At 44.3% G+C, this 23,532-nt stretch overlaps 1 protein-coding gene across 1 annotated transcript in view; it reads right to left on the bottom strand.

Moving 5' to 3' along the window:
* Nucleotides 1-23,532, bottom strand: part of ACADL (acyl-CoA dehydrogenase long chain) — an 888,967-nt gene that overhangs the window by 356,030 nt on the left and 509,405 nt on the right. The window contains exon 7 of the mRNA XM_069615906.1: nt 18,193-18,294. Coding sequence (XP_069472007.1) covers nt 18,193-18,294 — 102 coding nt within the window. The remainder of the gene's footprint in view (nt 1-18,192; nt 18,295-23,532) is intronic.

Genomic DNA, 23,532 nt, shown 5'->3' on the forward strand with positions numbered 1-23,532 from the left:
GTCTATCCAGATTTATTGCTCTGAACTTTTGAGTTGGATCAAGGATATAGTGGGCATCTTTTGGGTGTCCCCACTCCGGTATCGGACTTGAACAGCTTTCCTAAGGTGGTTGAGGCCATGTTTGAGGGCCGGGAGATTAGCCCTAGCACAGAAATGGAAAAGTTCCTCTGCATCGTCTACAAAAAAGAGGGGCTTGCTAAATTGTGGGCAATCTTCACATATGAGAAATTAACAGTGATGACCCACGACAAAATGGAATCCTTTTTGCTGGACTGGACCGTGGCTCTTTTGTATGAAGAGTGTGAGGCACAGACTCTGATGGTCCCTCCCCCCCCCCGTGAGGCCCGACTGTTTGTCAGAGACATTCTCTCCACCACTTGCGCATTCTTCATTTGATGAACCCATCACGTCAGTCAAGTCAGTCAAGTCCCAATGTTTTGATGGTCTTTATCCCCAAAATCCAGTTGGGCTTGGTAGTTTTTGAACGGGGTTAGGGAGAGAGTGGGGGATTAATTTGGGGATGTTACTTGATGTCTCTTAGGTTTGTATTGCAATTTCTCCTGTGTCGTATGAAAAATGTTCAATAAAAACAAAGTAAAAAAAAATAAAACACAAAGAGCCGCTGAAGTGACCTGAATCCATTGGTGCTGACCCCTTCCCCTGAGTGCTGCTGAAGAAGCCCGCCAGACGTCCCCCCTTTCACCACCACGACCAAGGAGCAGGAATAAGGGTCTGCAAAGTTGTACCTAGAAGGAATTCAGCTACAATTACGTCTTCACTTTCAAGGTACTGTGGGGCATGGGTTGTAATTACCTTGTGCCATTTACGGTGCTTTCTGGCTTGGGAAGTGCTGTTTTCTTCACCTCAACTCTTCTCTGGAGGCCTTGCAGTGTGTGAACTATCAGGTGGGCTCCCCTTGAGCTCCTGCGTTTCTTCAAGAATCACTGACTTGTTAACTAACTTTTCCTCTGAAGATCTTCATCGGAACTGGAACGGTCCATTTGACTTTGGCTGTCCTAGTTTCCCAAAGGCCCATCTTCTGATCCTATTGGCTTTGGCAATGCTGGTTCCTCCATAGGTTTTAATTGTGAACACCTTTATTGCTAGGAAACAGACTGCCTACATCCCTCTGGGAGAGTGTACTTGTTATTTACAGTTGCTAGTTGTGCTCTGCCTAACTTTGAAACTTTGCCTCCCATCTCAATTTTGCAAAGGTGATAAAAATGTCAGTATTAAAATGCACCTAGATTCAAAATAAATAGTACGCTTGGAGGGTACTGGATTACATCTACTCCATATAAGAGTTTGGGCACCACTTTACTCTTGTAAAAACAAAATCGGAGGCAACATTTTAACACGTTTTACCTGGATTAGTAAAAATTCGAAACCCCAAATAAATAAAACTGTGTTAAACTTAATTTATCATTATTTAAAATCCAAGTGTAACTTGGCAAGCGCCTCAGAGGGAACATGCATTATCTTGGTTTTTCCAGAATTTAGGTACAAACTGTTTTTACCAGAGTAAAGTGCAAATGCAGAAATATAATTTTGGAGACAGTGCTAGGTGCAATCAAATAACATTAAATCAGCTGCATAAACCATTCAATAATATTTAAAAGATTATATTTTATGGGATGCAAATGCAGCAGATGATAACTCCTCAAAATTAGGCATAAATAGGTTAAAGAGGCAGGGTGCTAAAATGCAACCCTGCCTCAAACCTGTATGTGTATATATTTTTTAGATCAGGAGCCTTGATTGACCAGCCTAACCTGTATATTTGAGTTGTCATGCAGGAGGATCAATAATCTAATTTCAGCTGGGATTCCCCACTTTGCCAATTTATGCCAGAGCAGACTCCTATTACAGAGTCAAACACTGCTGAAAAGTCAACAGAAGCTATGCATACAGGGTCATACGATTTCTCCCAGGCAAAATCCTGCAGGAATCTTAAAATGAAACTATTAATCGAGGTGCACTGATGTTTCCCGATTCCCACTTGGGGTTTCTTCCATCTGCCAGTTTTCGTTGACCAAGCTTCTAGCACTCCTCCCTCCCCCTGGCACTTCTCCTCTGCCTCTACCCCCTGCACTTGCACAATCTGAATGACACAAGGGCTAGACAGATCGTTTGTTTTGTCCTCCTTCTGTCCTCCCTACCTTGTCTTGTTGCATCTAGAAATACTCTCCTACCATCTGACTACCACCCAATCTCCAACAACCGCTTCATTGCCAAACATTTGGATTGCACAGCATACTCCCAACTCTACCTCTTCACAGATTCACATGGCCTTCTCCACCCTGCCCAATCTGGCTTCAGATTGCCCCATGGAACCGAATCCTCCCTTGTCTCCATCTTGGATGACATGAAAAGAACAGCATACTCTGAAGGCTGTGCTGCCCTCATCCTCCTTGACCTCTCGGGAACATTTGACACAATCGACCACGTCACCATCAGACAGACTACACTCCCTAAGCATCAGGGACTCTGCTTTAAGATGAATCTCCCCTTTCCTTCTAACTGCGCACAAATCAATCCTTCCTTCCTTCCTTCCTTCCTTCCTTCCTTCCTTCCTTCCTTCCTTCCTTCCTTCCTTCCTTCCTTCCTTCCTTCCTTCCTTCCTTCCTTCCTTCCTTCCTTCCTTCCTTCCTTCCTTCCTTCCTTCCTTCCTTCCTTCCTTCCTTCCTTCCTTCCTTCCTTCCTTCCTTCCTTCCTTCCTTCCTTCCTTCCTTCCTTCCTTCCTTCCTTCCTTCCTTCCTTCCTTCCTTCCTTCCTTGTCAGTGGTTGCATGCAGCCAGGTGACCATTATGGTGTAGGTACTGTGTTCTTTCAAGTTGATTGTCATAGTGCAACCAGTGTATCGACATTAGGTTATTGCAGAATGCAGCCAAGCTTGAAACTAGGTGAATGAAGAATACAGCTAGTGCATTGCTTCTAGGTACCTGTGTAAAGTAGCCATCACTTTATTCCAGGTCCTTGAGGAATGCAGCCACTATATTAATTACAGGTGAACTTCGAATGCAGCCATTGCACTAAATGTAGGTGAACGCAGAATAGTCGTTTATGGGTTCTAAGCCAACTAGCATGGATACTGAACCTAAGCGTAATGAAGAATGTTAGCCATGGTATTGACTCTAGAAGAATGTTAATGGTAATCTTTGCACTGAATTTACGAACATGTAAATGAAAGTATGTTGACTTGGAGTTTAGCCTTCATATTTATTCTGGGTCACTGTTTAGAATGTAGACAATGCATTTAACCCCTCCCTCTCCATTCATAGGGAAACTAGCCGAACACACAGCTGCAGACCCGCACGCTTCTGCAATCATACACCACTTTAAGACACTTCGCACAACACCTCTGCCATAAGATTGCAGCTACCTTTCATGACAGAAATTCAATAAGTAGCTGCACAAATTTCTCTCCTGCTCTCGCATACCCCTCTAGACCACTTATCACCACACATCCACATGCCAGCTCAACATTTTTTGCTAGCAAAGACTTGGCCACTCCTCCGATCATCGTACTGGCCAATATGCACATACGCATACTCGGACCTCATTGAATTTCTTCCCATACCCTGACTCCGGTCGCCCCTGAGGGCGTTCAACCAACAGTGCGTTGTGGCCATATTAATGGTGAAAGACACTAAACAATTGACTCATTATACTACACTGGTGGTATAAAAATTACCACGCATGGCTGCTGTTGTACCTTCACCATTGGAATTGGACGGGAAAAAACTCATATCCCTAAAAAGGACATTAAAAACTTGTCTCAAAGAGATCGTATTGCAGGTGTTCCTGCTTCCAAAGTACTACGGTTCTAAGCTGTTGTGAAGAAGTCTTTCAGCCTCATTAAGAGTTTGGCAGTGATGTAAAAGAGTGGCAGTAGTTCGATTAAAGCTACTTTATTGGCAGTAACTGAATTTCCACCACTTTCAAAGTACTGCTAAATTCTTAGTTTGACTTTGACGTGTGGAGGATTTACCTTCAGCATGATGCTGTAGATAAATTCCCCACTTTAAGGGCAAAAAAACCCCCATGATTCCTATGGACTCCAAAAATGGGGACTGCCATACCACCACTCAATCCCGTGGCAATGCCACAGGACCATATTGCAGTAACTGTAAACAATGTTGGTAAATTTACAGCAAAACTCATTATAAGGCCCTATCTTGAGAGTTTTATAACCATTTATAACCAATGGCCGAAATTCACCAAGTAGTGTATGAGCATTTGAGGGCCCTTGTGACTGTCCCAGCTCCATCTCCACCTGTCTTGATCCTTGAGAACCAAAATATTACAAACCCAAAATAGTGACTCAGCCTCTAATCAATTCGCTCCGCAGCTGAACTACATGGGCCACAACTGGCCCAGACAAGAATCCTTTTATACCAGACACATGTAAGGCTTAATATTTGCCAACATGTGATCCAATAGGAAAGAGGGTAGACTCAGGGGAGGAGGCAAGCCCCTACAAATAGACAGGGGTGATTTTAGCACTGTGTGGGAGTTTGGAGTTGATATGCAAGTGATTGTTGAAGATGGCGGAAGGAGGCATTTAGGCAATAGCTCCAAGACTGGAGAGAGTGGCTGGAGAGAGCAAGGGGAGAGAAGGTGGTGGATTGGAGAAAGGAGAGGCAGAGAGAAGGAAATTGTGGATGGATGTGACAGCAAGAGAAGCAATGATATATCACAGTTTGAGATATCATGGGAGCATACAAAGGAGGAGAATGAGGAGGTTGGAGGAAGATTCCAGGGGGCAGATGAGTTTGGTGCAGAAGAGAGGAGGAGTACAAGAGGTTGCAAAGGAGGAGAACAAGTGTGGAAGCAGCCTGTGAAGAACAAGGGGATAGTGATTGTTTATTTGTATAGCGCCTATACACACGTGTTTCAAAACGATTCAAGGCAAGGGAGGGAGCATGGAAAAATATGACATTCTTAAGAATGTGAAATTAACTATCGTACTAGGACTGATGACATTTCAGATAGTGAAAGAGCTTTGACAATGATAGGGAGGGGAGGCAGGGGGAGGTAGGAGATGAGACAGACTACTATCATACTAGGCCCGACTACATTTCTGGTAGTGCAGGGGAAGGACAAAAGGTGAGGGAAGGAGGGTGGGGGGGTTAAGGAGAGGAACAAACAAGGGACTATCGTACTAGGCCCAACAACATTTCTGGTAGTGCTGGAGATTGACAAAAGGTGAGGGGTGGGAGGTGAACAAAAAAGCGATTATCATACTAGGTCTGAGGACAATTTTGATAGGCTAAGTGCATAAAATATAGTGAGGGGAGGAGGAGAGAGGGAAAAGACAGGGAGACGAAGAGAAGACCGAGAAGCAGGGAGTGTGGTGATGAGAGGAAGAAGCAAAGCCGGCGAAACACAGTGCTATAGAGCACATAAGCAAGTGGAGAGAGCACATCAAGTTGCAGAGGACAGTACTGAACATAATGTTGCAAGAGATCGGAAAGTGCAAGCCAGGATTCAAGTCGTAGATAGGCACAACAGGACTCATGGTCACCATGATGACGTAATGCTTAAGGAAGTCCAGCATGAGAGCAAGATTCAAGATGGGTGAACCAACATGAGTCAATGAGTCCATAAATCAAATCAAAGCATCAGCAACAAGGCAGTGATTGTGTCACCATAATGTGTCAATACAAACTCCCACAATGGGCAGGGGGGGCATGGGACATGGTGAGGTATCAAGGAGGAACAGGCTGAGTAGCGGTGATCGAGCACGCCCCCTCAGGTATCAAATTATTATCTATCAGTTAGGCGGTAGATGAGGTCAGGGTGCTGGTGAGACGAGTCAGGATCTGGCATCAGAGAGGTGACCAGGGGATTACAACCAAAGCTGCCTGAGTGCGCTTGTCAGATCCTTGGAGGTTGCTCAGCAGATTGTGCTCAATAGCATCCACTGCAGATATGGCCTCTATACAGGCCCTACGCAAGGGCGCATGTCACCCACAGGAGATCCGGAAGAAGGGCGTTAGGAGATTTTTCAGAACCACTATTGGTGGAGGGTTCTTGGAAGCCAAAGATGTTTGTTAAGTTATCACAGGCCTTATACAGTTATAGGGCAGCACATATTTGTAAACTTGATGAGTCCAACCCTATCCTAGAAGCAAGTGCTTGACAAAGCTTCAGGTAAATAACCAGGTTTTGCGTATTTTATGAGAGGTTTAGAAAATGTGTCAAAGATTTAACAGGGCGAAAAAGGGCTTAATCCAGTGGTAATTCGTAATATCACAAAGATAGGTTTTCCTTGTAGGGAGGGAGACCCAACTAATCCTGGATTTCTAGGATGACAATACAGGATTTCCTATACCACGGTTTGGACATCAAGGTAGCTGCAGAACAAGACTATACACCAAATAGGAATGACTGGGGAGCAGGTGACTCAAACAGGTATGCTCAATAGACCCTCAAACCTCAGCACGACAACAACATGTGTGGGTTGTCAGGGTGAGGTCAGCAGCAGAGGGAGTGGGGCACCAGGAGACCAGCAAGTGGAAAGGAGTAGTAGCAGTTTCGACTGAGAAAGGGTGCCAGTAGTTCTGTAGTATGAGTGGGTGTGTGTGGGAAACAAACGTGTAATAAGCAGAATTTAGGGGGTGGGTGTGACGTGAAAGTGGATGATAGGAGTGGTTGGAGCAGAGTATTGTAGTAGGAGTGCTTAGAGAAGTGTTGTGGTAGCAGTATGGGTTGGAAGGGAGTAGTAATGGTTGGAGGAGAGTAGTGGTGGTTGGAGGAGAGTGGTGACAGTAGTGGTGGTTGGAAGAGTGTAGTGGTGGTCAAAAGAAGAGTAGTGGAAGGGACGGAGTGGTAGCAGTAGTTTGGAAAAAGAAGACATCAACATATGAAGGCAGAGTGAAAGCTTGGAGGGACAGAAGGTTAGTGGGAAGGAGAGAGGGAACAAAAGCAGAGTAGCAGTACAAGGTGAGAGTGAGCTTGCTTGACCAAGGACAAGCCTAATACAGTTAGGTGTGAGACACTATTTTCCCTTGCCTTAGGACACTAACCTGAGGTGAGAGAACGGAAAGCTAGAAAGTCCCTGAGGAGTGATTGACCCGGCATATAGGGAAACCATCTATAAGTGGAGCTTCAGAATTTAGACTGCTCCCTAGCACTCATACTGGTTTAAAGATGACCGGGTTAGGGTGGGAGGTAACCTGAGGAGACAAGAAAGAGTGACATTGATAGGGCCCTCAAATACATTAATATAAGACCTTGAACCATTTTGAATTAATGATGTTCGCCTGCTCACACACCAGACTGGAGTCAGGAGGTAAGTTTATTCCCAGACTGTGAGCACAGGTAAGATCAATGGACAGAGTACTGGAGCATCCATTCTTGCCAGCTAGTTTACTATAATTGTCACTCTCAGAACTGTAGAACTTGGTCACCCACCACACCATTCCACATGACATCACACCATTCTGCCTCATACCAAAGCCCATTACAACACATCTCCTTACCTTGAAATCACAAAGCTAAGGATCCACATTTTACACACCAACTGTCGCATAACCTACGACTGGCCAACACGCAGACCAATAAAGACCCTCGCAAAAATTCCAACACATAAGTGCCCAATACCAAAGACAGTGGAGTCATACTAATGCAGTCCACCCCGCGGAAACAACAGGAACTAGGAAAACGCCAATGGCAATAGACTGACCATGAAGCAATAACACCAATACAACTAAATGGTCACACCCGCACAGGTGGAAACATGAAGAGAAAGCACGGTCTAAACGCCCAACGGGAACCTGCCCGAGCAAAGAAGAAAACCTGTAACATGCCCTGATAGAAATTGTAAACATGTTACTACACGCACAAGCCCCAGCAAACTCTAATATTAGCACAGAAACTCCAACGACAATAAATCAAACACTGAATGAAAACCCAAACTCCAATTTCCAACTGGAAATACATCCCCAAACAATTCCAACACCAATTGGGACTAAAACAACAACACCACTCCTTCCTCACACAACACCTAGTTGAGGCACCACGCAAAAGAACATGGACACCAGAACACAGACTCTACCATAAAATACACCACCACCCATGGAACCCGCCCGGCATGCCGTACTACGCCAAACACTGTAACCAACAGTGAAACCTCCTACAAACGACTAACCAACAGCCATGCAAACCTGCAGAACCTGCCCAGCATTTTGTACGTCACCCAACTCCATACACACACGCAACACATGGACAACACACACAAAAATGTGGAGCAAAAACATACAAAGGCCAAACATCTGAAAGAAAAATGTTAAAAGAATACATCAAGTAATTACAGGTAGCATAACCCACTACCCGCACCCACGGAATGTCCAAACCCCATAAAACAAAAACACCTGCAGCAAAAAAGGTCCATAAAAACATCAAAAGCAAGGAACAACCATGCTCCCACATGTTTATGTTGCCAACCTGAAAAGGAAAACAGTTGATCATACAGAAATGGGCACTAAAATGTACTCTAATGGGGTACCCAGGGGCCACAACAAACACTCACCACTTTGTCAAGCAGGCCCCAGAACAAACATTTATCCGTGACCAATTCCAGTATGACATGCATTTCTTACCGTAATAGCATTTCTGATGATTGTTTCTGCATAGATTCACATGCCAGGAGTATAATCTGACATCTAGTGGTATTCGCGGAGTATTGCATCTTGTCTTTCGAGCATCGAAAGGGGACATCGACATGGGCGTGCTTGTAACACTATCCTTGTAACACTATCCCTAACGTAACGTGTAGTGAACCCAAGATCCCTCACGTGTCGAGGTCCCTCTGGTTGTGTTTTTTCTGCCATGAGGGAGCATTATTACTAACGTGAGTGAGTACAGATAGGGCGAGAATAGTAAGGTGTATGTTCCTTCTACTCTGGGGAGGAAGGCTGGGCACATGTGAACCTAAGCAAATACAATCATCCGAAATGCTATTATGGTAAGTAATGCATGTCTTCTGATGCTTGTGAATCTGCTTAGAGTCACATGCTGTGCATAGACTAGCAAGCAGTACTGAGAGTTGGAGTTGGGGTGTGAGAAGGAACAGTAGTAAAGAGAGGTCTTAGTACCGCTTGTCCCACCTGAGAGTCTGACCTAGAATGAGTATCTAGGCAGTAGTGTTTTGTAAAGGTGTGAATAGAACCCCAGGTTGCAGCTTTGCAAATGGATTAGAGAGGAACATTTGCAATGAATGCTATAGAAGCCCCCAGTGCCCAGAGTAGAGTGTACTCTAGGCTTGTAGGGCAGATATCTCTTAGCAAGAGTGTAGCAGAGTGTGATGCAGTTTACAATCCACTTTAAGATGGCCGATTTAGAGACAGCGTCCCCTTCTCTACCAGCCGCCACTGAGACGAAAAACTAATATTTTCAAACTGGTCTTGTCTTCTCCAGGTAAGTGACTGCCCTGCACACATCAAGTGTGCGTAGGTTTCTTTCTGCCACATTAGTTGGGTTCTGGAAGAAGGTGGGTAATTCAATAGACTGGATCACATGGAACTTTGAAATAAATTTCAGCGCAAACCTTGGGTGAGTGCGCAGAACCACCTTATCTTTGTGAATTGTGACAAAAGGGTCTTGAACGGAAAGGGCCTGTAATTCACTGACTCTTGTAATGGAAGTGACTGTCACTATAAGTGAGAGCCTTAAGGCTAGACTTGTGCATAGGCTCAAAGGGAGATGCCATTAGCCTAGTTAATACCACATTTAGGTCCCATGCGGGAGTTGGGTTAGAAATGGCGGGGTGAAGTCGTTTAACCCCTTCCATAAATGCCTTGATTACTGACATTTTCCCGCCACAACACTTTCTTTTGGGATGTAGTGTATGCAGCCAGGTGGACTTTTAGAGAATTAAAAACCAGACCTGAGTCCAGTAGATGAGTCAGGTACAAAACAATGTGGGTAGGTGAGCAGTCAATGGGATTGATGCTCTTAGAATGGCACCAAATAAAGTGTTTGCATTTATTGGAACAGCAATGTCTGGTGTTAGGCTTTCTTGCCTCTTTAAGAAAATCCCTACATCTCTGAGGAAGTTGGAGGTGCTTGAACCCTATGATCTCAGGAGCCAGACCGCTAATTTGAGAGTTTGCGGGCAAGGGTGAAGTACAACATTATTAACCCTGAGGGCACAACGTATATCACAAACAAAATACCAACCTCCCCCTACCCAACTATACATAGTTACACTTCAAACCCAAATAGTGGGTTCTCAGCTGCACGTAGAAACCCCAAAGATCAGGATCCAGTTCACGAAAATTACACTTGAACTCGGAACATCCATGAGAAAACTTGAAAACTCCACTGCTGTGCAAAAGCAACACCATGGGCTTGTATTGCAGTCAAAACAGTGGGAGACATACCCCACTCGCAACTGGGACACGGCACCTTTCTTATCTTTTACCACAACGCTTCTCGCATACAGAACCGTCTCTTCGTCTCTTTATTGTGACATGCTCCATTCCTGTTAGCAGCCCCCATGGTCCCGGAGTTCTGCCGCTGCAATGAAAATCTCTGCCTCCTCCTGTGTTGGCCCGAGAAGAACACTCATTCCTGGAGCAGCGTCCCCGACACCCTTAACGTGGTGTCGGCGCTTCACACGCACTGATATGGAACTCCAACGTCCAAAGTCTGATGCAGAACTGCAATGTTCCAACACGCCACCATTTCCACCTTCACAGCGGGACGGCGAACAAGTCCCTGCCTTCTGACAGCCCTCTTCTTCCACCACTCTGGACACAGAGCTGAAAGCATCTGGCAACTGCAGTTTCTGAGCTGCCACACTCACTAGGATCAAGCTACTCCAGAACACGGTCGCCGGCAGCTGAGAGCATAGTCTTTTTGAAAGGCGGGGTCAAGCATGTATGGAATAATGCTGTGGTGAACAAGAAGGGGTCATCCCTGAGAACTATGTGCTAGAGTGCTACACTCCACTCCGAAGATTGGGAGATTTAACAATAAGTTTCCACACATTGTGATAAGATTGTTGTTAGGTAAGATTTTCACAGAACTGGTAAATCTTCCTGAACTGGGTCAACCCCAGAACTTTTTGCTTTACTAGTGGGATATTTGTCCCACTGTCAGTGGGTGGGAACCTTTTGACAAGCTTACTTCAATGGCTGTTGGCAGCGATACCATGTATTAATTTGGTGCACCTTTACCGTGGGCTGTGTTCACAGCTGCAGCAAATGGACCCAAGGATGCTCATTTTATCAAAATGGCCCCGGTCTTCCTTTTTCACCATTTTAGTGCTTCTTGTCATTTCTTGTTCCAGGGTGGGAAATTCCTTTGTGTGATTTTCACCTTCGGCGGGAGTCCCCTGGAATCCCCGTCCAGGCTGCAGTCTGTCTGTGAGGGCAGGAAGCGAGGGAGGAGTCCAAAACTCCACAGCCCATTGTCTTATGCCTTGCCTGAATGGGGACAAATCCAAGTGGGGGGCTGGCTGTCTGATTGGATAACCAGCCCGCCCCTTCTGGTAAAATCCAGGGAGACAATGCAGAAGTTGTGTTGTAATTCCTGATAAACACTGCAAACCTAGAAGCTGAAGGGTAGTCAACCACTGGAACTTAAACCAAAGAGGATGACTAAGGAAAAGTGGTAGAGACGATTTCCAGTGACTGGAGAGCCTGATGTGTAACCCGAGCCTGCTGCAGCCCTTGTTTCCAATCGACCTGGGGACTCCAAGAAAGACGACCCTAACCCAGAGCCTAGTGAGGCCCACTAGACTCGAGAAGGCCTGCATGTTGAGCCATCGCACCCTTTGCTGCTACCTTGCGTTGCTGCAATACCTCAATACCCTGGGGCCTCGAGCCATCGTACGGTGCATGGTCTTCCGAATTCCGAATCTCGTAGAAACTTTGTGGGCGTCCTGGTGGATCTCCAGAGACACGAATTGAGTCCGAAAAGTACCCTCAACAGAGTGCTAGACCTTTGTAATGACGAGAATTCAACTGCAAATTTCTGTCTTCTTCTGTGCTCCTTGAAAAGGCACCAAATCTGCAGAACCGCATTCAGCCGCAAGGGGAACCTTGCTTAGAGCTTCCTTCATTGATCCCTGCTGCAAAATTCCTTCTGAGGTCTTGTTTTCAGTCTCCACGACAAGGAATCCAATGACCGTGTATTTGGCTGCAGATCCTGAAGTCCTCCGGCTACAAAATCTTCGTCAATGCTGAGATACTGTATTGGCTTGGGTATGTACTTGAGTCTGTTAGGATTTCTGAGTAGCTGTGTGGTGTTTTCTGTGATGGGGAGGCCTCTCATCCAGTACACCCAGTCCCACTGCTAGAAACCCGCTAGGGTGTCTTCTGCGAAGCCCATGGACCCTCTTCTAACCCTGTTAGTAAAGTACTCACCAGTTTTCCTAAGGAACTCTGACTTTTGCTACTAAAGAAATTATTCTGTCACTGTTTGTTGGTCACTAGTCCCTAGTGACCCCCCCTTCTGCCGCTGAGAACACTCATGCTCCAAGGACCAGGGAAAGACTTTTGAAGGGATTGGGACTTCTGCCTAGAAAAGAAAATAAGTGTTTAAAAGTTACTTACTTGTAAAGTTGGTTGGTAACCAACTAAGAGTGAACAGTTACAAAAGTTCTTACTTCTCTTGAATGTGTGATGCACTATTCTCAAAAGTATGGTTAACATATTTTCTTCCTTAGAAACTGTTTTGCCATTCTAATAGAAAGTAGATGTGAAGGTATTTTACTCTCCTGTAATTAGGATGTGCCTCTTCCCAAAAGTAATGTTTGTTTCACCAGATTATTCCTGCCGGGTAATTGTATGAGTGTCCTCCAACTGTTGGTATCACCAGATTAGTTCTTTGAGGATAATTGTTTGAGTGTTCCCCAACTGGGTCTTGCTTCCCCTGACTTGCTGCTAGCCTGTCCAGAATAAGTCTGTATTAGGTTGTTGCCTACCTAGAATAAATGAGTCATTCAGTAAAGTGTAACATTAGGGTTTACTTTCCCTGTGCTATCTAACCTGAACTTCCTTGTGCGACTGAAAAAGTAGATGGGTTTTACTTACCTTGAGTTAGCTTTGTGCCAGCCAAAAATAGGTTATCAGAGTTACTGCTTATCTCTATATGTGTTTCACTGATCTCAAAAGCACCTGTAATTGAATATTACATCCTTAGGTTTTACTCATCTAACAGAACTGTGTTATCACAAAAGTAGTTATAGGTTTTACTGGACCTAGAATAAGTATTCCAATATTCACAACAAAGTATATTGTCCAGTTGAATGATTAAGTGATTTGTACTGAAAGTCATTGTACAACTGGTAGGGTCTACTGCCCTTGCATTACTGAATTTAATTATGAAAAGTAACCATTGGTTTTTACTCCCCAAGAATAGGTGTGACCTATACTGAATGTGTATGAAAAGGTTTGACTTCCCTAGAACTACTGTTAGGTGTTCCAAATAAGGTCTATACTTTGGTCTGTGTACCTTCAAGTATAGTGTGATTTCATATAATGTGTTAGTACTTACTTACCCCTAGACTTATCTGGGCCTACCTGTATTTAAATAAATCCTTTATTTTTACACAGCATAGCGTTTCAGTGTTTCTTTCGATCATTTGTATTACAATTTCATTTGTACTTATTCTACTGCCCTCCCTCCCTCCCTCCTACGATAAGCCTGGCTGCTCGGTCTACGCTACCATGAACTCAGGTGGAACAGCCTTATACTAAGAGTTGAGTCTTGTATTGCCTCAGTTGAATGGTTTTACTAAGCCCTTAGTTGGACTTCAGAAAAACTGTCCTAACAATTGTCAATACGCACACTGTGCTGTGGGAGAGAGATCCTTCCATATATTCCACCAAAGCGCAAGAACCCCTGACCACTGTATGAGGTGAGGGGGAACAAAGAAAAGCTGATACTCCTCCAAACAGGAAAGACACCTAGAGCAACACAAATGGTTGCCTTGTGGTCCACAGTATTTGACACAGCAATACCACCCAGGTATCCCTCAGGATCAGACCACGGTGATAGAGAAGTAGAATCTATCGCAAGCTATTCCATGATACACATTTTTGTACCCTGATGAATGTCCGGCAGAGTCAAGCCATATAGGACAGAAACTTGTATAAGTTGGGCTAAGAGAAACATGGCGTGACAAATGTGTCTAGTGGACCGACGCTATTGGTAACCAGGTCACAGTGACTTGTAATTGTGTTTAGTGCATAATTGTGTAATCCATTTTATACAACTGCTATTGATGTAAGAATAATGATTTTTTTTGGGAGTAATTGCTATACTGTAGTGTTGGGTGGAAAAGCATTGCTTTTATTAATTATATAATTAAATTGAGATTGTTTTATATGAGATTGCCAGGGTGAGGGAGAATTTTCAGAAATGTGCTAATTCCCTTCTACCTTAGAGACCCCCTAGCACTTTTGATGGACTCTAGGACTTTTTAATTTCTAACCTGGAGAGAGTGATACCTTTTTCCCACTCTCTCATGTATTTTTCTATGATTTGGAGTCTGACAAATTCCATAGGCATCATCTTTTTACATTGTGGCACACAGCACCTTCGGTGCAGTAGCACAAGGAAGTCTTTCAGATTTCCCCAAGGTTTAAATACCTTCTCTTGGATAACTACTGTTTCAAAGAGCAGTGAAGTGAAATTGACTTTTCTTACATTTGTAACTTTCTAGACTGAGCACACACTACCTTACCATAGGGAGCTGGCGGGGTTACTTAGTATCCCCTTTGTCTAGTTTCTCATGTAACATTTGTATGTTACCCTTTCTACAATTAATGGCTGGTGGCAGCGGTTTACTTTTTACTACTATTGTGTGTGTTTACTGTGGGCTGCGTTTGCAGCTGCAGTAAGGCACGTTTTGTCAAAATGGCCCGGTCGTCTTTTTTTCGCTATTTCTTGCTGGAAAGGTCCTTCTTGAGATTTAATCTGCGTGCCAAACCAGGTTTGGTCCCTTTGTTTGGTCTTTGGCGGGATTCACGAGTGAAGCCCGCCTCTGGCTCCAGAGTGTCTGGCAGGGGCAGGAAGTGACGGAGGTGCCCGAAACTCCCTGTGCTTAATACTCTTGGTTACAGGAATGCACCGAAAGGTGATTGGCAGGCAACCTGCTGTGTGATTGACAGCTAGGCTCGAATGAATGGGAGAACCCTGCATAAAAGGCGAGGTCTTTTGGCTTGGAAGGCAGAGTCGATCACTGGACGAAGGAATCCGAAGAAGAACTAGGAAGAGACGCCTGCTGCAACCCCTGGACCGTTGGTTTGCCCGGTTAAGCACTGCTGCAGTGCTGAAGCTCTGAATTCATCTCGACTAGAGAAGCCCTGCAAAGGATGACTTCTCCCCTTGGGTAGGTGAGTGGGACTAATCGACCCCAAGACAAGCTCATCTGGACATCCTCTCGGAGCTGGCTGTACTTCCATTGCTGCTGCAGGAACGCAGCAGGAACCGACTGCCAGGGAGAGGAACACCAGAATTGAGTGAGTGTCTTTAAGGTGGAAGCCGAGCTCCATGAACATCCTCCTGACACCCTTGAAGCAGGACTGACCAAGCCTGAGCCATGTCAACAGAGTGCTGGACCCCAGATACAAGGAAAGTCTAAAGTGGTGGCCGAGCACCACGGTGGTGCTATTTGCTATAGGCGCGAGGAGCTGAGACCACGAAGTGCCGCTGAATTGAAGTTTGCCCAATGCTGCTGCTGACCTTCCCATTGTAGTGCAGGTGTCCCCAGGTGTCCTCCCTCTTGTCACCATGACGGAGGCCCATGAACAACAGGATCTGCAGAGCTACACAGGAACAGAAGCCAGCAGGAACCATTTCTTCTAACCAAAGGTACTGTAAAAATAAGGGAACTTACCTCTTGTTATTGTAGCCTGACTTGTTCCCCGTGGAGACTAGTCTTGGTGGCTTTGCAGAGTTGCTTGCAGCTGTGCCCCTCACAAGCCACCCAGCTTGTGTTCCTACATTGATTCTACTTTTTCTATGAAGACTTCTAAAACTGTGTTCAAGACTTTTATTACCTGCAAGAAGTGCTTCAGCTCTCCTAGACTTTTGCTAACTAACATTGGCTGTCCTGGCTCCCTGAAAGATTCTTCTTACCACTGACTTTGTGCTTTACCTTTCCTCCAAGAAAGGGTTAATTTACTTTGCATTGGGGGCTCAAAAGTACTTACCTGCTTCAGAATATTTGTTTAAGTTTTGTTTTATTCCCAACCCCTTTTCTCTGACACCAAACTCAGTATTGCTCTAAATGTCCAGTGATGAATCAATGTCCATAGTGTCCTAGCTATTTAAGACACCTGAGGGTGTAGGAAGCGTCTGTGTGCCATCCCCAAAGGGTATCAACTGTTTTACTGAAACAGAGTGTGTATTTTGAAGTGTATTTCATGTTACATATTTACTCCCTTCTAAAGAAGGCTTAATGAACTGACTGTTAAATTAATAATGGTTTAATCAAGAAACCTTCTGTGTAAGAGTGTATTTGAATACTTGTCACTGTAAACCCCTGTGTAAGAACACTACTGCTCACATTGACCCCTCTTGAGATAAGCCTGGATGCTCAGCCACACTACCAACCTGTGTAATACAGACTTACACCAAAGGTTGGGTTGCTATTACCAGGAGGTCAAGGTTGCTGTAGTCTCCCAAAGGGTACTGCACACAATCTTGCCTAACAGCCAGTATTGGGTAGGGCTATTTGTTTCAAAGCTCACCCAAGAGATAGATAAGGATAATAACAGTGACACTTACCTTTGGACCTTTTCTTGGTTTATCTGATATATGCATTCCTACTTAGTAGGAAGATCTGTTACCCCATAATGGGCTTAGCCGATGTGAGACTAGTGACACCAGCACTGCAGCAGCTCACCTCTGCTCCGGGTGATACCTCGCCTGCGCTGCCTGCCTGGACAACGTTTACTGGGCCGACCTGCTTTTATCCAGCACACCTGCAGAACAGTTTCTGCTTCGCCTCCAGACCCACAGAGACCACGTCCACACTGGGCTCTCACCTGCGAGCAGTCTCCGACCTCTTACTGCTGTCCTAACTGACTCTTCATGAACCTTCTCCTGCAACTGCCTACAGAACTGCAGCTCCTGCACCACCCAGCCTGCAGGGTTGCCCAGGACCAACTTCTTCTGGTCCCAAAGGCGACTGGCACTTTCCTGGATGGATGCTACACCCGGAGGGCAGTACCTCATCCCCTGCCGCACCCTCCCAGCAGCCAAGACATCCTCGTCACCAGTGAAGTAACAGGGTTCACCTTTTCAGACTGGAGTCAGGAGGTAAGTTATTGGGTAAGTTTATTTCCTGACTGTGAGCACAGCTAAGATCAATTAACAGAATACTGGAGCATCCATCCTTGCCAGCTAGTCTACTATAGCGGTCACTCTCAGAACTGTAGAACATGGTCACCCACCACACTCCAGCATTCCACATGACATCAGACCATTCCGCCTCACACACCAAGGCCCATTGCAATACATTTCATGGTGGAAGAGTGATTTTTGTGAAGGTGTGTCGCAGTACAAAGTAGTGAACTATATGGGGCTTATGAACCAATAAGTATCCTATTGGTTTTGCTTTGGCAGGACAAGGGAGGCACTAAAATAGACTCCTTGCAGCAGACTATACAAGAGTAGTAGTCTTGTTTACAGTTGTAGGATACAAATTAGGAATATGAACATGAAAAATACTTTAATTGCAAACATCAACCATACGGGTTATTGTCAGAGTTATCAACAGCTGATCAATGTGACTGTCAGAGAAAATGCCCCAACAATGTTGCCTATCATTTTAAGATGTTTAGAGAGACAGTATGAATATAAATATTAACCCAAGTTCAATAACAAAACTGTCCTATTCCCATCAAGGATAGGCTGAATTAGGCCCGATTGGGGACTGAATCAATCTTCAGGTAATTAGCTCTGAATATCAAAATCCAATGATGTATGAAAAGTGATACAATTATAACTGTTCTTTGTACTAGCCATTTTTTTATGCAATATTTAGGTTCCTCATTTTCTTTTTGCTCCAGTTTTTTTACCTGTACACTTCAAGGTTGACAAAGTTCCTACATTCAATTTGCATTTCTTGTAATTGCACCAAAGATAACTAGTCAATGATTCATGTGTACTGTAAAACATATCAATGTAATTAAAAGAATGGAATGAAAAGAAATCTACAATTCTTACTTGTGGGAGTTCTGCCATTAGATAATAAAAACCGCGGTTTTCTTCCCCGAGCAGGGCATCTGCTGGCAGACGAACGTCCTCAAAGAACAGCTCTGCTGTGTCCTGGAATCAAACACACAAAAGCTGAAATAATCCCTAGCAACAACAAAATAAAAAATGATAAATGGGCTTTATGAATATTGGGCTTGCACGTTGTCTACATATTAGGACAATACCAGAACCCAGCCTTCTTAACTTTCAATAAAGCGACCTTCTAGATAGGTTGGCAGGTAAAACTTGTATACAAGGCATATCTTAGTCAAACATCTTGGAGCCCATAGCAGACTCCAGGCAGTAGCCGAAATGGCCCATAACCTAAAAAGCCTGAATGTATGAGATTTTATTTTAGAAACTAGCAAGCACAATAAAATATCAGGTTGCACTTCCTATAGAAAGCTGTAGCACTGGTTCTACTAAGGCTATTCCACATATAGGCTTGTTTTTAAATGCATATATGGATCTTTGATACACAATCAAGACTGAAATCTTCTGTCCTCATTTTGTTCTCACCACATCATACTCATAAACCAGTAACTATGCAATATATTTAAACAAATACTACAAACCCTGATTAATTCACTCCGCCAAGCTGTTTCCATCACTATATAACTATTTTGTTTATTAGAGACCATTCCCAGTCATTGGTGCATCCAGTAAATTGACCCTATTAAGTATGTAGAACATAACCAGGCTCACTTAAAATGGGGGCCTACATTAATGGAAAGCATAAATGCCTTGCATAAGACTTTTACATCTTCCATTAACGTTACCCCCCATTTTCAATAATTTGTATGTCGGAGAGGAGGGATGGAACGCAACTTATGTTTCCGTCACCTCCCTACTCTCTGCCATACAAATGCTCCAGCATTTGTACCGGCATGGATTTTCATGCCGACGCAAATGCTGGAGATCCCCATGGGGTCGGCCTGCTTTACGCGTTCACCATTACAAATAAACGCTGTCTGAAATACTTGGAAAGTCGGACAGCATTTATTTTTAATTGTGAACACTGCATACCATGGGTGCATGGTAAGCAGTGTTCACAATGATAATTAAGCACGTCGGAAAACGTTTAATTGTGAGTGCCGTTTGCCATGCGAGTATGGCAAGCAACGCTCACAAATCTCAAGTAAAAGCTGTGTGGCATGCTAGGCAGCATTTACTCACTTTGCACTGCAGAGTGCAAAAGTGAAGGGCACAAGGCGGAATACACGCTTACACGCCACCTTTTTCCCTTTACATTTGCACCCTGCAGTGCAAATGACCAAAATTAGGTGGCACTCACCTGCTTACATTAAAGTGTAAAGAAACGGGCCCCTGGCGCAAAAATATAGATTTTTTCAAAATGAGCTCCACGCAGTTCATTGGAATGATATATGATATGGCATTTATAATGCGCCTGTACACAAGTGTTTCTAGGCGCGACAAGACAAGGGGGCGGGGGCGAGACAGCAGGGGGACAAAACAATGATCTCACTAGGCCTTGTGTCATTCAAATTGTGCAGGGAAGTGGAAGGGGAGAAGTGTCAGGGGGCGGAAGGCAGTGAGGGAGAAGTGCAGGTAGCACAGAATGCGGCCAGCAGGTGGCTCATAAGTGCAGAGAGAAGGGACTGTAGGGTTGCAGATACAGACCACAAGTGCTGGGGGAGCCAAGAGGTAGTGTGCGGTGCAACTGGACATCCAGCGACCTGGACCCAAGTTCAGAGGGTGGCCAGGTGACCAGTGCGTGGAGCAGTTGGGACATCAGCAGGGGAGAGCAAGAGAGAAACGAGAAGCGAAGAGGAAGGTCTCGAGTTGCTTATGGAAAAGCGACTGACCCTCAGAGACTTGGAGGTGGATGAGCGGAGAGCTCGAGAAGGGAGATGTTTAGGAAGAGAGAGTTGGAGGAAGTGCAGTCCCAGGCCTCGGAAAGCCTTGTGGACAATGTAGAAGGTCTTGAAGTTGATCCTTGCAGCCACGGGGAGCCAGTGAAGAAATGCGAATTATCATAGATGAGGAATACGTGGGAGGACACAATCCATTCGAAAGAGGCTGTTGCAATAGTCCAGCCTAGAGAGGACCAAAGCCCTGGAGACAGCGAGCTTCTGGGGGGAAGTGAGGAAAGGAAGAATACCTCTGTGGAGGTGCAGCTGATAGTTTGACTTCTTAGAGATGTCAGAGATGTGAGGAGAGAAGGAGAGGGTGGAGTCGAATATGACCCCAAAATTCTTAGCCTCACCGGTAGGAGCAGGAAGAGGGCCCAGAGTGGGCGGCCAGAGAGAGAGGAAAGGAGGTAGCTGCTATTCCGATGAGGAGGATCTCAGTCTTACTGGCATTAAGGCAGGGATCATTGGCGGCACACAATTTCTGAATTGCGGCCATACAGTCTGGAATGAGAGGAGGAGACGAGGCGGCTGAGGGGAGTCTGAAAGAGAGCTGGGTGTCATCCGCATAACACTGAAAGTTGGAGTATAGAGCAGCGATGCAGTGGGCATGAGGTGCCAGTTATTGGTTTAAGAGCCAGGGAGAAAGGTTAGAACCCTGGGGAACACCACAGGTAGAGAGAGAGCTAGAGGAGAGGAAAGACCCCAGTTGGACCTGAGAGGGTCGATCAGTAAGAAAGGAGGTCAGCCAGGCCAGGGCATGATCAGTGATACCCAGGTTATCACTGAGGCAATTGAGAAGGATGGCATTGTTGACCGTATCAAAGGCAGAAGAAAGATCGAACAGAATGAGGACAGAAGGAAGGTTAGAATCAAGGTTAGAGAGCAGGTCTTCACAGATGTTCAGGAGAGCAGTTTCCGTGCTCCTGGCCGCTCTGAAGCCAGACTGGTGGTCGTGGAGACAACCAACAGATTCAGTGTGCAGATTAAGCTGGGAGATGGCCAGCTTTTGAAAGAGGAGAAAAGGAACCTACTACGGATTCCTCCCGTCCCATGCACTCCATCCACAAAAAATGTGGTGATGAAATATAGTTTAAGTATCGCAATCAATGCGGATATAATCTAATCAACAACAAACTAATCATATATTCTTAAAAGTAACACTTCTACACAGAGCTTGTAAAAGCACACAATTAAATTTAATTAAAGGTGGCATTCTATGTGAAGATAGACAAAGCACACATTAGGTACATGCAGTGTTAATGGCTTCATGCGTTTCGAGGATGGATCCTCTTCTTAAGAAGACTGGGCTGCTTTTCGATAATTGATGAGTCAATATGGCGGCAGTATGAACAAACCCATAAAGGAGAGAGAACAGTGGGTAGTTTTGATTAGACAATTCATCATGGTGGGAATACACATAAAAGGTGAAAAAAACATTTTCGACACTAGTCCATGGCTAGGAGCTAGATATTAGTCACTCATTGTGTATCAATGTCAAAAATCAAATTCAATGGAACCAATATGGCAAAACTTTTCTAGTATTGCAAAGCTGCAGTTTTATAGTATCTGTAAATCTATGGCTTTTAGGTCTCAACCTGCATCAATCGGTCATAGAGACAAAAGATTACAGTAAAATGTGAACAGGGGCAAAAAGCTCTGCACTCACACGAGTGTGCTTTATTCGGTGTATGAAGAGATGAAAAGGAAATTTTCAAAGTCACAGAGCCAAGGCTCCTTAGAAGTACTAGAGGGTTAACACTCTTCCTGATGTGTATATACCTTTATAGGGATAGTTAAGATAATATAAGGTTACTGGATATTTACACACCCAGTGACTTGTTCCTCAAAGAAAAAAGAATATGGAGCCAGGTGGCAAGAGATCTTAAAGTACATACCACCATCAGTTTAGAGACAGCCACCAGGTTCAACCTTCTAATGGTCCCCACAAAGGTATAGGCGAGCAGATTAAATCTGCAAGGCAGCGGGTGTGCACATCCTTACCCGGCTACCTAGTAAGTAGAAAACGTACATATCCCAAGCAGTGAATATTCTAAATAAACCATAACGGAAATATAGCTAACTGTCATGATGTAGCAAATAGATACAAAGAAAGTAGTACTGCTACTGGAAAGGTTCATCTTGATTGTTTGTCATTGAATAAAACATGACTGATTTGTAGTGTCAAGGAACCTTAACTATATTTACTAATAGAATATCTTAAAAGGATTAAACTGAATAAATGTCCAGAAGGAAAACCCACATGTACTCCAGGGGTTGTGGAAACAAAAGACTTGTATTGAAAACACGTACTTACAAGTATATACAAAACATTTTTTCTTCTTTGATTACACCAAAACAAGACATAATGTTTATAGAAAAACAATACTACCCAAACCTGGTATTCTAAAAAAAAATTCAAAAATATAACATGTAACAAGGAAAAAAGGAAAGAAAGAGACAACAAAGATATATAAAGTGTGCAAGAGGTAGCGCACATATCCATGTTAGTCACCAATGTGTTTACTTTAAGAATATTTTTGTAGAGTCATTCCTGGGTCATTCCAGTAGACTTAGAATTATCTAATTGGGTAAGTTCTATATGAATCCCAATGATCAGATTTTTGTTCTGATAGATTCTGTTGGGACAAAAATGAACCCAACTGGTTGTGTGCCAACGTCGCAGGGGGTGATATTTGTGGAGGTTCCACGTGGGAGTGTAACAATCGGCATACAGTATTGTTTCACTAAATCATGATACATTGGTTTATAAGTCCCCCTTGCTTGAAAAATGACGTTTCGGTGGCCATGGCGTCCATCTTGTAATCAAATTCGAAAAGACGTGGAAGCCACCTTCTTCAAGGCGATTGAGTGACCCCTGTGGATAAGAGACCAAGACAGAAATGAGGGTCAATTATTCCCTTGGTATCGTGGAGTTTCCCTGCTGGACTTTTCAGGCTATATTAGTAAAGAAGGAAGAAATAAATCAGAATCTAAAGGGAAATAATTGCCTATTAATAAATGTTCAAAAGTTGAAAAAGGGAGACCTAATATGAGAGACGGAAAAACATTCCTTTTGAATTCCTGTCTCTAGTTAGTAGTGGTGGGGGTATAGAATAAATATCTCACCACAGAAAACCTTGTGGGCACACTCTTAATCTTGCAGGTTCCCCGGTCTGGGCTTGGCAGGATGCAGGACCGATTGCTGTGCTTGAAGAGAGGGAGGAATAAGCACTGTAGACCACCCTCGTTTGGAGTGTATAAATCGCGCTTCAGATGTTGGGAGTGAAACTCTGTTGGTATAAAACAGTTGCAGATATGCTTGTGAGGACAGGGATATGGAGGGAAAATGGTGTGTATCTAGAAGAGTGCAAGTGTCTAGTGATGAGTGGCTGAACAGATATAAAAAAAATAGCCTTGAACTGCTGGTCAATGTGGC

The sequence above is a fragment of the Ambystoma mexicanum genome, chromosome 9 (assembly GCF_040938575.1).
Source record: "Ambystoma mexicanum isolate Mex_15411 chromosome 9, UKY_AmexF1_1, whole genome shotgun sequence".
NCBI classification, from domain to species: Eukaryota; Metazoa; Chordata; class Amphibia; order Caudata; family Ambystomatidae; genus Ambystoma; species Ambystoma mexicanum.